Raw genomic sequence first — 13,737 nt, 5'->3', positions numbered from 1 at the left:
CGGGACCTGGTTCCTCCCCTCGTCAACTAGTGCTCTCTGTCTAGATTCAGCTCCAACTCCTTGGCCCTTCTCTGCCCCAGCCCCCACCTCTGCTCAGCCACCCATTATCTAGATAGACCCTGGATTCTGACATTCAGAGTCCTTCCTTTCCCCTGGATTTGATGAAGTGGAACCCTTCCCACGTTGTTCAATTATAGTCTCACTGTGTAGCCCAGGCTAGCCTTGAACACCTGCTCCTACCTCAGCCACAGGAGTACAGGTTTTGCAGACATGAGCCTCAATGCCAGGTTTGAAAATCCCTTCTTGAACCGACCCCCGGCAGCCCCCCCCCCCATCCTGTCCTGAGATTTGCTTGCCACTAAGCTTAAAGATCTGAGTTCCAGCGGGATGGTGATAAGCACATGTCTTTAATCCTAGTAGGCAGATCTCTGAGTTCAAGGCCAGCCTGACCTACAGAGCAAGTTCCAGGACAGCCAAAGTTACGCAGAGAAACTCTGTCTTGAAAAATAACAACAACAAACAAACAAACGATCGGAGTTCTAACCCTGGGCCCCTCATGACTGAAGAAGTGCATTGGGTTCTGTAAATTGTCTGTCCTCTGACCTCCACATGAGTGACCTCCGTGTTTCACATATATGCAGCCACACGATGGAGGCAGGAGGCACATGGCCGAGTGAATATAAAGTAAAATAAAGCCCTCTCTGTAGTGGCCAATCCTAAACCTTCCCGCCTTTCTGAGCACCCCCCTGTCTCCAGACCCGGTTGCTGCCTCTTCACTCTCCCCAGAGTTTCTCAGCTCACCTGTTCGATTCAATTTGACTGCCTTTCTCTTTACACACAATACATACATACATACATACATACATACATACATACATAAACAAATAAATGAAATGTTTAAGATATTAAAAAAAAGAAAAAGGCTTGCCACCCCCACCCCTCCATGCCTCCAGCCCAGAGTTCAAATGCCAGGCCTGACGTGTTACTTCCTGTGTGGAAGCTATAGGATGTTCAAACCCAGGCCCAGTGGAAAGATCTCAGCCTCAGCGGTCCCTGCAGAGCAACGTGAACGGTGTGCTGGTCCCTGTAGAGCAACGTGAAGAGCGTGCCGGTTGGCGAACATGTACCTTTTAGCTCCCTGCCAGCATCTTGTTACAGAGTACACACACACACACACTCAAGTGGTCTCAGGCTTTCTTGACCCCAAGCCAAGCACACCCACACCTCCTTGTACACTAGAGTTACCAAGGCACGGTTCTGGATCGGATCCAGCCTCCTGCTGCCCAGTGTGTCTGGCCCTGGCACCTCTCCCAGACTTTCAATGCAGGTTAGATGGCTGGCTGACAGGCACACTGGGACACGGGCTCAGCCTCCCCTCCATCCCTAGAAAAATCTGACAGGAGACAAATGTGTCCTGGCGCGGGAGAGAGCCATAGCCTTTCCGGTTGTCTAGACATCAACATTATGCTATATTTTATTTTTAATATTTGTTACATCATTTATTTGTGTGCATGAGAATACCACGGCTTACACAGAGAGGTCAGGACGACTTGCTGGAGTCAGTTGTCTACTTCCACCTTGTGCGTCCCAGAGACTAATCCAGGTCCTTAGGCTTAGCAGCAAGTGCAATGAGCCATCTTATCCTCTCTCTCTCTCTCTCTCTCTCTCTCTCTCTCTCTCTCTCTCTCTCACACACACACACACACACACACACACACACAAGCTGGCCTCAAACTTGCTATGTACCTGAAGATGACCTTGAATCCCTGATCTTCCTGCCTCTGTATTGTTCCCCTACTCCAAGGTCCCCAAACAAACCAGGTAGGTATATTGCAACCAGACTTCACCGTGGGCTACCAATGAGTCTATTGGCCTTACTCCCATTGGTGAGGGGTTTCTTCCAGGTGAACGGATGCTCCCTCAAGCTATCCCCCCTCCCCACAGTGGTCTGAATAGGAATGGTCCCCACAGAGATCCACAAAGAGGTGTAGCCTTGTTGGAGGAAGTGTGTCACTGTGGGAGTGGGCCTTGAGGTTATACATGCTCAAACTATGCCCCGGGAGGTTAACGCTCTCCCTCTACTGCCTGTGGATCAAGATGTGGATCTCTCAGCTCCTTCTCCAGCATCACTTCTGCCTGCATGCCACCATGCTTCCCGCCATGATGATAATGGACTGAACCCTTGAAACTGTAGGCCAGTCCCAATTGATGTTTTAATTTATTAGAATTGCCATGGACAGAGTATCTCTTCACAGCAATGGAAACCCTAAGAGGTCCCCCAAGTGATTTTTTCATGGTTGCATGGATAGAGCCCCTCCCCTAGATCTCCCCACATTTATACCCTAGCCCCTCCCTAAAGCATCACCCCCATGCACCACAGGAGGGCAGAATTGTATACAACTGGTTGGGAGGGGTGCCTGGATACTCACTGAGAGTCCCATGAACCTTTCTGCTCCCTCCTTCTCTGAGAAAGATCTATGATGAACAGGCCCAGCCCGGCTCCTGAAAATGGTGGAACTTCGGCTCAGAGAACATCTGTCTACAACAGCCTGCCTCCCAAGTGCTGGGATTACGGATGTGTGCCACCTTTCCCATTTTATGCAGAGCTGTGGAGGAAGCCTAGGGTTTCATGCAAGCTAGACTAGCATTCTACCAACTGAATTACAAGTCCAGCATTTTTTTTTCTTTGTATTTTGAGACAGCGCCTCACACTGCTAGCCTGGGATATATTATGTTATGTAGCCCAGGCTAGCTTCAAATTTAAGATCCTTCTGCCTCAGGCTCTTGAGAGCTGGGAGTACAGGTGCCACACAGTGTGCCAGGATACTTTGCACATCTCCTCTCTCTGTCCTCCACATGGCAAATTTGACTGACAGGAAGCTGCCTAGCCCCAATCTAGTGGATTTCCTACACGTAGGGAGCGGAGTGGGTCACGGCTCTGTCCTCAGAACTCAGTGTCTGTCTGTGGGGTGAGACTTCAGGAAGATGAGAAACTGCTGCCTCCTGAAGAAAGCCATGCTCTCTTGCCAACATCACTCACGCAGACATGTTAAATATCAGCATGGAAAACGAAGAGGGGCTGGAGAGATGGCTCTGTGGTTAAGAGCACTGACTGCTCTTCCAGAGGTCCTGAGTTCAATTTCCAGCAACCACATGGTGGCTCATAACCATCTGTAATGGGATCTGATGCCCTCTTCTGGTGTGTCTGAAGGCAGCAACAATGTACTCACATACATGAAATAAATAAATAAATCTTTAAAAAAAAGATGAATGAAGAAATGAAAGTGTGCACTTCCCTCTAAGCTGTTTTTCTTCCTTAATATTTTCCCTCCCCCCCTCTCTCTTTCTTTCTTTCTTTCATTGTTGAATGCTCTACTGCAGAGCCATAGTGCCATGACCCTAGCTATTCACTGGGTGATTCTAGGTTTCTAAGCAGGTGTCCTACCCCTGAGCCACGCCCCCAGCCCCTCTCTGGGGGATTCTAGGCAGGGGCTCTACCACTGAGCCACGCCCCCAGCCCCTCACTGAGGGATTCTAAGGAACTCTACCATGGTGTTACACTCCTAACCTCTAAAGAGGGTTATGTAACCCTCTTTATATAACAGGCTGGCCCACTCAAACTAGCCCAAAACTTGATACAATCACCTTGTCTCTGCTTCCCAAGGGATGGGAATTACAGACCCAGCCTGACTCCTAGCTTGAGTATTGTCATTTTAACTCTCTCCTCCCCCAACTCTCCCCCCACCCCCAGCCCTAGGTGTTCTCAGCTATTGCTTTGTTTTGGTTTTGGTTTTATGAGACAGGGTTTCTCTGTAGCCCTGGCTGTCCTGGAACTCACTCTGTAGACCAGACTGGCCTCAAGCTCAGAAATCCACCTGCCTCTTCCTCCCAAGTGCTGGGATTAAAGGTGTGTGCCACCACTGCCCAGCTCTTCAGGTTTTTAAAAGCATTCTTTATTATATAATTTCTATCTCTGTGCTAACTTGCTTTTGTCTTTTTAAAACATATTTTATGTGGTGGTACATGCCTTTAATCTCAACACTTGGGAGGCAGAGGCAGGCAGATCTCTGAGTTTGAGGCAGCCTGGTCTACAAAGCTAGTTCTGGGACAGCCAGGGCTGCATAACAAAACCTTGTCTCAGGAAAAAAAAGTGTGTATGGGTATTTTGTCTGCAGGTGTATGTGGGCAGCACATGCATGCATGGTGTCCAAGGAGACCAAAGGAGAGCATCGGGTTCCCTGGGACGGGAGAATAGACAACGTTGAGCTGCCATGTGGTTGCTAGGAGTTGAACCCTGGTCTTCTGCAAGAGCAGACAGTGCTCTTAACTGCTGAGCCAATTCTCCAGCCACCCCCACCCCCAGGCCCCACCCCACACCTCCATACACACACTTTTGAGAGCGAGTTGGTCACTGCTCTGGAACTAAGCAGGTGATACTCTCTGGCCAGGCATCCTCCTGCCTCCATCTCCCCAGCACTGCGCCTACAAGGACGTGCCACCATTCCTAGTTTTCTCACGTGGGTTTCGATGATCCAACTGATCCTCACACTTCAAACCAAGCACTTCGGGCTGGTGAGATGGCTCAGTGGGTAAGAGCACCCGACTGCTCTTCCAAAGGTCCAGAGTTCAAATCCCAGCAACCACATGGTGGCTAACAACCATCTGTAACGAGATCTGGCGCCCTCTTCTGGAGTGTCTGAAGACAGCTACAGTGTACTTACATATAATAAAAAAAAAAAAAAAAAAAAAAAAAAAACAAGCACTTCCCTGACTGAGCCAACCTCTCCCCACCCCACCAGGTCCTTTTGATGTTTATATTCTTTAACTCAGAGTCTCAACTAGGAGGCATGGTGGGACATGCCTTTAATCCCAGCACTCCTTAGGCAGACACAGAGGGATCACTGGTTTTGAGATCAACCTGATCTACATACAGAGCAAGTTCCAGGACAGCCAGGGCTACACACAGAGATTGCCTCCAAAAACTAAAACAACAAGCAAACAAATAAGTAAATAAATCAAGAGTTTCATGTCACCCAAAGTGAACCTCGTGGTATAGCTCTGGTTTCAGCATGTAGCCTTGGCTGGCTTGGAACTTGCTATGTAGAGCAGGCAGGCCCCAAACTCATAAAGAACCCTAACCTCTGCCTCCCAGTGCAGGGTGGGACTGAAGGCGGGTGACATCATGTCCAGCCTCGCTCCCACTTGAAATAAATGGTCTCTGCTGAGAGGACAGCTTTTGAGGAAATTTCAGGAGGGGAGGGGTAAACCATGCAGGGAAGAGCCCTTGGGGCTGAGGGGATAGTATATACCACAGCAATGACCAGGAAGCGTGTCTAGCATGTGTGTGGGACATCAGGGAAGTGAGGAAGCCTGGAGCATTGTGGGTAAGGAAGACCTGGGAAGAGACGAAGCCTGAGTCCATGGAGGAAGTGGGCTCAAGAAGCTTCAAGAGACCTTAGCCTATCATTGCTGGGCATGGGAGCAGAGAGGCGTGGGTAGAATCCACCATAGGCTTTAACAGGACTGTTTCAGGTTAACAGGGGTTGAGGGGAGGTGCAGGAACACTCATAAGCTGTGTCCTGAAGGCAGGGTGGCAGACAACCGTGGTGAAAGAAAGAGCTGGATTGTAACACCTACTAAAGGTGGGGCCAACAGAACTCAGTATTTGAATAATGGTTATTGTCCTTTTTAAAAAAATATTTTATTTATTATTTATTTTATATGTAAGTACACTGTAGCTGTTTTCAGACACTCCAGAAGAGGGCATCAGATCCCATTACAGATGGTTGTGAGCCACCATGTGGTTGCTGGGATTTGAACTCAGGACCTTCGGAAGAGCAGTCAGTGCTCTTAACCGCTGAGCCATCTCGCCAGCCCGGTTATTGTCCTTTTTTAAAAAAAAAAAAAAAGCGTTGCTAGGCTGTGGTGGCACATGCCTTTTAGTTCCAGCACTTGGAAGACAGAAGTAAGTGGATCTCTGTGAGTTCAAGGCCAGCCTGGTCTACAAAGCAAGTTCTAGAATGCAGCCAGGGCTGTACAGAGAAACCCTGTCTTGAAAGATAAATACATAAATAAATGCTTTGATTATAGTGTGTGTGTGTGTGTGTGTGTGTGTCTATTTTAAAGTAGTCCAGGACCTGCGAGATGGCTCAGAGGTTAACAGAGAGCGCTGCTCTTGGGGAGGAGCTGAGTCCAGTCCCCAGTACAACATGACAGCTCATGAGCACCTGTAACTACGACCCCAGGGGACCCAACATCTCTGGCTTCCACTGGCACCCACACTTATGGCACAGACCCACATCCACAAAATTAAAGAGAAAATTAAGCCAGACTATGGTGGCGCATGCCTTTAATCTCACCACTCAGCAGGCAGATCCCTTGAATTTAGTGAGTTCCAGGTTATCCAGGGCTGTGCAGAAAAACCCTGACTCAAAATGAATAAATGAATAGATAAAACACAAAAAAATGAGTATACAGAGAAACCCTATCTTAAAAAAAAACCCCAATAGATAGATAAATAGATTGATTGATAAAAAATAAGTACCTGCTGATCTTTCAGAAGTCCTGGGTTTGGGTCTCAGCTCCCCTAAGGAAGAGCAGCTCTGACGCCCTCTTCTGGCTTCCGTAGGCATCAGGCAAAATACTCATAAACTTAAAATTCAAAATAAAACTCTGTGTAGCTCACACCTTTAACCTCAATTCTGGGAAGGCAAATGCAGAAAGGCAGCGACCTAGTTCAAGGTCAGCTTTGTTTACACAGTGAGTTCCACAACAGCCAAGGCCATTCAGGGTGCCTATCTCACAGGGCAGAGAGACAGACGGGAAGGGAGGAGGGAGGGAGAGGATAAGGATGCCACAGGGGAAAGGATATCCCTGGACTGTGGTTGGTATTCTTAAATTTGAGCTCTCCATCACAGCTCCACCACGGGAAAGCCAGCAGACAAGTGTGCCCTGGAGTTCAGATGAGGGTTGGGCTGGAAAACACCTGTCTCATTTACCCCAGGCTAGCCTCTTCCTACTTTCTTTTCTTCCTTCCCTCCATCCCTCCCTTCCTTCCCTCCTCTTTGGTTTTTTGAGCCAAGTTTTCTCTGTGTAGCCTTGACTATTCTGTGTAGACCAGGCTGGTCTCTTTTCCTCTGAGTCCTGGGATTAAAGGCTTGACCACTATGCCTGCTATGGCCTTAACCTTGATATGTAACCAAGGGTGATCTTGAATTCATTTTCTTCGGCCTTTACCTCTCCAATGCCGGGATTCCATGCCAGTGCCGCTACCACCACCACCCACACTGGGTCACCCCTTAATTCCAGAGGTGTCAATAGAGTGAACAGAAAACATATGCGGAGTCAAGTGAACAGCTATTTTTTTTTTTTTTTTTTAATAAAGGAACCCTGGGAATTGCCCACCACCCTGGGGAGGGTTTCCATTTCACACGTTGAGGGAGTAGGGGCAGCTCATGGGATCTTTGCTCTTGGGGGCTGCTGCCACCTTCAGGCCAAAGGTGGTACTGCTTCGCTTGTCTAGCTGCCTTCCCTTCAGAAGGTGGTGGCAAAGACACCCTGGCAGTGTCACCCCCGCTGCCAGTGAAAGAGGGAGACAGAGAAGTATAGGGGCTGAATGTGCCTGGAGAAGGAGGAGGAAGCTTTACCCGCAACGTGGTTTTTGAGTTGGGGATAAACCCCAGAGTCTCACACATGCACCCTATTACCAAGTCAGCCCTCAGGTAGGGGGAATTCTAGGCAGATGCTCTACTGCTGAGCTACACCCCCGAAGTGTTTATTGTGTTCATGGATGCCTTTGGAGGTATCGGATCCTCTGGGGCTGGAAGTACACGAAGTCTCGAGCCACCGGACAAGGGTGCTGAGAACTGAACTCTGCAACAAGGGCTCAGCCACGGAGCTACCCCTGTGCAGCGAAGGAATGTTTTCGACATGGCATAAGGAAACACAAATGGGGGCTGGTGAGATGGCTCAGTGGTTAAGAGCACCCGACTGCTCTTCCGAAGGTCCAGAGTTCTAATCCCAGCAACCACATGGTGGCTCACAACCATCCGTAACGAGATCTGGCGCCCTCTTCTGGAGTGTCTGAAGACAGCTACAGTGTACTTACATGTAATAAATAAATAAATCTTTAAAAAAAAAAAAAAAGGAAACACAAATGAAGAGGGGAAAAACTGTAAAGCAATTTCTTTTCTTTTTAACGTATATGAGCGTTTTCCCAGATTCAGAAGAGAGGGAAAAAGAGTAACACATATATCCTATCTTTAGAATGCATCTTTTTTTTAAGATTTATTTATTTATTATATGTGTACACTGTAGCTGTCTTCAGACACCCCAGAAGAGGGGGTCAGATCTCATTACGGATGGTTGTGAGACACCATGTGGTTACTGGGATTTGAACTCAGGACCTTTGGAAGAGCAGTCGGTGCTCTTAACCACTTAAGCCATCTCACCAACCCTAGAATGCATCTTCCATGTAGTTTCTGAGAAGATTTCAACGTGATTTTGCCTCTACAGAGCTAGTTCCAGGACAGCCAGGGCTATACACAAAGAAACCCTGTCTGGGGGAAAGAGCGGGACCTAGTTCAGCATAACTCAGTTCAGCTCTGTAGACCAGGTGGGCCTCAAACTCAAGAGATCTGCCTCTGCCTCCGAGTGCAGGATTACAGGTGTAAACCGGGATGGGGAGATGGCTCAGCGGTTAAGAGCACTGACTGCTCTTCCTGAGGTTCCAAATTCAATTCCCAGCAACCATATGATGGCTCACAACCATCTGTAATGGGATCTGATGCCCTCTTCTGGAGTGTCTGAGGACAACTACAGTGTACTCGTATACATAGAGTAAATAAATAAATAAATAAACCAAACAGGCGCCAGGTGCCTTTAATCCTCGCACTCAGGAGGCAGAGTTTCCTTTAAATTCAAGGTCAGCTTGGTCTACAGAGGATAGCTAAGGCCACTCAGAGGAAAAAAAAAAAAACTCTCTACCATTATCCAATCCTAGGATGCTGAGATGCTCAAGTCCCTTACACAAAATGGTATATTATGGGCTGGGGCGTGGCTCAGTGGTAGAGCCCCTGCCTAGAACCCCCCAGTGAGAGGCTGGGGGCGTGGCTCAGTGGTAGAGCCCCTGCCTAGAATCCCCCAGGGAGGGGCTGGGGGCGTGGCTCAGTGGTAGAGCACTTGCTTAGAATCCCTTGGGAGGCAGATTTCTGAGTTCGTTCGAGGCCAGCCTGGTCTACAGAGTGAGTTCCAGGACAGCCAGGGCTATACAGAGAAAACCAAAAAACCAAAAACAAAAAACAAATAAACAACAACAAAAAAAGAGATGCTCAAAATCTCAAAAGTATTTTTCTATTTCCAATATGGATTGGTGGTCATTTTAGAGTCAAGCAGTGGTGTTGCACAGAGAAACCTTATCTCAAAACAAACAAAAGTCCCTCAGCTTGGAAATGCTGAGTTCAGTTAGACTGCTTCCCAGGCACTGCGTGTTTGGGGTATACTAATAACAGCATCAAGGTAAGGTGGGATTCAAGCTATTGGTAATGAACCAGGCGGTAGTGGCACATGCCTTTAATCCCAGCATTCAGAAGGCAGAGGCAGGTGGGTCTCCGAGTTCAAGGCCAGCCTGATCTACAGAGGATAACCAGGGTGACACAGAGAAACCCTGTCTTGAAAAACAAAACAAAAAACATAAAAATAAATGTTAAGCATGCCTGGTTCCTTGGGTTTTTGTTTTTTTCCTCTTGAGGTGGGATAAGAATTCTGGGGGCAGATGATTCCTTGAAGAGCTAGCACAGAGTCAACCCCTCGTGCTGGGGCGGGGGTGGGGGTGGGGGTTGCCTGATGCTCGGCCTTACAACTGAACTAAACCTAGGTTGTCTGTTCCTCTGAGACACGGGTGGAGCGCCCCCTGGAGGCGACGGATGGCAAGAATTGGGGAAAAGGCTTGGGGCCTTCCAAGATGTAAGAGGGAGGTGCACTTGCTCCTTGCCCCAGGCTGTCCTCCTGTAGGTGGAGTCTGCTAGGGAGTGCCTGGCCTGGAAGGGCAAAGGGCTCTGTCTTCTAGCCTCAACCAACTGACAAGTCTCAGTCACCAGGCCTTGACTCTCTAAGAGCATAGAAAGGTAAGCGACTCCAGAGCACTCAGTAGCATTTCCGTAGGGCTGTGTGGGAACTCCTTTCTCCTCGGGAGCTTCAAACACTGTCCATTCTGCTGAAACAGTCCATTCCTGAATAAGACCCAAAGTCCCCTAGTCTACTTCCCGGCTAGCCAGACTAAGGGTCTCCTTTACAAGATGCGGGCGCAGCACCCCCTGGAGGCAAAGGGTGGTAAAACTGAGTGGAAATATCGTGAGGCAGGGCAGGGGCAGGGCAGAAGGACCCAGGGTGAGGCTTCTCCTTCTGACAAGCCCCAGGTCACTGCCTCCTCATCCTTCACCCTCCAACAGAACCCAGAATCCCAAGCAGCAGGAGCACTGGGGGACACCCGGGCGGAACCTTCCCTGGAGCAAGTACTGCAGGAGAGGGATGAAGCCATTGCTAAGTGAGAGAAACTCCGAGGGATGGGGGTGGTGTGGGGGAGGGGAAGGTGGGGAGACTCACTCCTACTAGAGGAGAGGAAGGGGGCTCCAGATATCTCCAGAAGACAGCCACTGGAACACCCCCACCCCCATCCCCCGCTGCCTGTAGGAAGCGCGCGGTGGAAGAAGAGCTGGACTCCTGTCGAGCCAGGCTGCGCACAGTGGAGGCTCAGCTGCTGGAGGTCCTGCAGGAGAAACTGAAGCTGAAACAGGAGGTGGAGGCCTGGGAGGTAGGGTGGGGCCTCTGACTCGGGAGTCTTGGAAGACACCCCTCCGTCCCCAGGGATTGCCTCGGACCTGCTCTCTCTCCCGTGCCCAGGAAGACATGCAGCATATGGTTCGAGAGCGGGTGCGGAGTCAGCTGCAGGGAGAGCCCAGAGGCACCCTGGGAGCACACGAGAACACAAGCCCCAGCAGAAGTTCCTGGATTCAATTCTCCCGGGGTCAGTGGGGGCGACGGTGGTGAAAACGGATCCAGGGCTTAAAGGGAAACTGTCTTTATTCATTAAAGTGTTGGGCCACTTCTGTACTCCTGGACCCTCTCCGTGCCCCTGAGTTTTTCGGTGCAGAAGCAAGATGGCACAGATCCCAAACCTAGAGTCCCCTGGCTGCTCTTCCAAGGAGCTACTTCTTAAGCCAAGAAGCTGGTGACAGCATCCATGAAGTCTTGGGGTTTGTCGCTGTGGACCCAGTGGCCAGCGTTAGGCACGGTCTGAATCTGGGCTTGAGGGAAGAGTCGCCTAATCTCTGAGTGGTGGCTAGGTCTGGCGGCCATAGTGAAGCCAATGGAGATGGAAGACAATGGAGAGGTGTGGAGAGAGGGAGAAAGGGAGGGAGAGAACAGGAGAGAGAGAACTGCATGAGCCTTCATGCCCAGTGGTGTTGCCAGGCTCCCAGATACCCCGTGGCCATGCCCAAGCCCTCCCCTAACCCACGCAGGCTCCCATAGCTGGTGGTGGGCCAAGTATGCCCCTTCCTATGGTCCCACACTGGCTTACTGTACATATGTAGAATTTCCACCACGCAGGAAGAGAGTTGGCCCCGAGTAGGGTTCAAGTTGCTGAGGAAAGGTCAGAATCTTGTCCAAGTGCTGAGCTAAAGTATCCAAGTTCACTCTCCAGGAGAATCGCCCACCCACCTCCACCAGGTTAGTGAGCAGGAACTGCCGAATGCCCGCTTCCTGGGGGGAGACCTGGCAGTTGTGAAGGGGCTCCCTGTGAGGCCCACCCACCACTTTTTCCTCTAACACACACCATGGGGAAAGGGAAGGGGGGAGTGTGCGTCACCTTGACAACCGAACTAAGCTGCTTATCTGCCAGTTTTCGGGCTTGGGAGTGCGGCACCTTCTCTGGGATCTCAACAGCCTTCATGGCTGCTATGAAGGCTCCAATGTGTGATCCAGGTGTGGTTCCTACCGGGCTTATGTCTACAACAACCAATCGTTCCACAACATCTGGCTGCAAGACAGAATAAGACCAGAGCAGGTCCAAGACAAACTCTGAGCCGCCAGCAGAGTTTCTGGACCTGGCCATCCAAAGCGTGGATGAGTCCCACGTTATCAATGGGCTTAGAGTGCATTACGAGGACCCAGATAGGTGTAGCTTACCCTCTGCAATGCCAGGAGCATGGCTGTCTTTCCTCCCATGCTGTGGCCAACGAGGACACAGGGCACCAGACCCAGCTGTGGGAGCAGGCCCTGAAGGTCCTGACTCATGGCCTCATAGCTTGCATCTGGACTGTGGGGGCTGTCACCGTGGTTCCGGGCATCCACCGTCAGTACCTGCGATGGGGGTGAAACAGGAATGGTGTTACTTTGACTACAGACAACGAAAAGCCTGGTAGGGACCACGGAGCAGTCATGGTCCTCTTCATGGAGAGAAGTATGTGTGTGTGCGTGCACACAGAGGTCAATCTTGAGCAACTTCCTTAGTTGCTTTATTATATACACACATGTATGCATGTGTGCAAGTTACATTTGCGCAAGCACGTGCCATGGTGTACATGTGGAGATCAAATGAGAACTTCAGGTGCCAAGGAGAGAGGGCATTCGGACCAAAAGAGGATCGGAGTAGCCAGGGAGCAAATGGCTTAAATGGCTGGGTTAACAGGAAAGAGAAGCTGGAGGACGGGAAGCCTCTGGACTGGAAAGGTTTATAGTAAGGGGTCGGGGGTAACAAGAGCAGAGAGCTGCCACTCGTACTGAGTAAGCCAGGAGGCTAGAGTGTGCTTTGGAATGCTAGTAGGTGCCACAAAATTGTCCCGAGTTTCTTTGGGACCTGACAAAGAGACCTGTTATGTTTCAGTAACATAAATGGATTAACTGTGGGGCATCTTACAGGACCAGGCCTCTTCATAGATGTTTTACGGTTTACTGTGCACTGAAACTTTCCATTTTCAGGTCACCAAGAACCCAGACCTGAGTGATTGAAACTAGGTCCACTGCCCTCAGCCTTACCCCTTAGGCCCCGCCCACCCATGCACCGCCCCACCCGGAAGCTCACCCTCCGGCCAGTCCTCTGAACCATCGCCTTGGCAAGGGAGTTGAAGTTGGTTTTGCTGCCGAAGAGCCCATGCAAAAAGACGATGGCTGGGAGTGTCGCGTCTCCATCTAGAAGATTATAAGACAGCGGCAGCGGCCTGGAAGGTGGGGGCCACCATGGAGTAAGGGGGAGGAGAGAGTGAAGGAGAAAAGGGGCGAGGCCAAAGGGGAGGCGGGGCCAGCTAAGCCGCGTGCGAAGTGGACCAGTGGAGAACAACCCTCCCAGTGCCCTTGGCTGACCTCAGATCGGCGTTTTCTTGGCCACTACTGCGGCTGCTACAGAACGTGACAGGAACCGCCAAACGCCTGGGAGAGGAGGCACCGTGTACCCCACGGGGGACCCTCCACGCTCGCGCCCAGCGGAGCATGCCCACAGCCCGCAAAGTGTGCTTCCTAGGGCTGTCCTGCGCACGCTCCGCCTCTCAGAGCTCTGTCTATTCCAACTAGGGCTCCGCCTTTTCCCCCGCCCCCCCATCGAGGCGCCACTTTAGGTCACGTGGTCTAATGTACTCCCGGAGTCAGTTCAGCCCCCTCCCAAAGCAGAAGCTTCTCGGACGCAGCCGCCAGACGTGCTGACCCCAGCCCTTGCACGTTACGCATTTCCAGCAGTCACTTTGA

General features: G+C 50.5%; 1 protein-coding gene and 1 long non-coding RNA gene across 2 annotated transcripts; one reads left to right on the top strand and one right to left on the bottom strand.

Moving 5' to 3' along the window:
• Window positions 1–10,038: 10,038 nt before the first annotated feature.
• LOC110294949 (uncharacterized) lies at window positions 10,039–10,983 on the top strand. Its single transcript, XR_003836652.2, has 4 exons — window positions 10,039–10,124; window positions 10,449–10,543; window positions 10,690–10,810; window positions 10,900–10,983. It is a non-coding gene; the product is annotated as an uncharacterized LOC110294949 (long non-coding RNA).
• Window positions 10,984–11,061: 78 nt separating this feature from the next.
• Abhd11 (abhydrolase domain containing 11) lies at window positions 11,062–13,737 on the bottom strand. The gene is made up of 6 exons (XM_021162669.2): window positions 13,360–13,737; window positions 13,082–13,217; window positions 12,187–12,360; window positions 11,867–12,037; window positions 11,579–11,760; window positions 11,062–11,344 (listed from the first exon to the last, which is right to left on the bottom strand). The coding sequence occupies exons 1-6, from the start codon at window positions 13,485–13,487 to the stop codon at window positions 11,212–11,214; spliced, it is 924 nt and encodes a 307-aa protein (XP_021018328.1). The 5' UTR covers window positions 13,488–13,737; the 3' UTR covers window positions 11,062–11,211.

The sequence above is a fragment of the Mus caroli genome, unplaced genomic scaffold (assembly GCF_978045245.1).
Source record: "Mus caroli unplaced genomic scaffold, Mus_caroli_1 scaffold_4, whole genome shotgun sequence".
In the NCBI taxonomy this organism is placed as follows: Eukaryota; Metazoa; Chordata; class Mammalia; order Rodentia; family Muridae; genus Mus; species Mus caroli.
The sequence above is the reverse complement of the archived record's forward strand: the minus strand, read 5'-3'. Positions and strand labels throughout refer to the sequence as shown.

What these genes read in the sequence shown, in the direction of transcription:
- Abhd11 (XM_021162669.2), bottom strand. Translation starts at nt 13,487, where the DNA reads ATGCTCCGCTGGGCGCGAGCGTGGAGGGTCCCCCGTGGGGTACACGGT. An exon ending in TGCTCCTGGCATTGCAGAGG is followed by an intron (nt 12,038 to 12,186) that starts GTAAGCTACACC and finishes TCTGTCTTGCAG; the next exon opens with CCAGATGTTGTGGAACGATT. An exon ending in GGAAATTCTACATATGTACA is followed by an intron (nt 11,345 to 11,578) that starts GTAAGCCAGTGT and finishes TATGGCCGCCAG; the next exon opens with ACCTAGCCACCACTCAGAGA.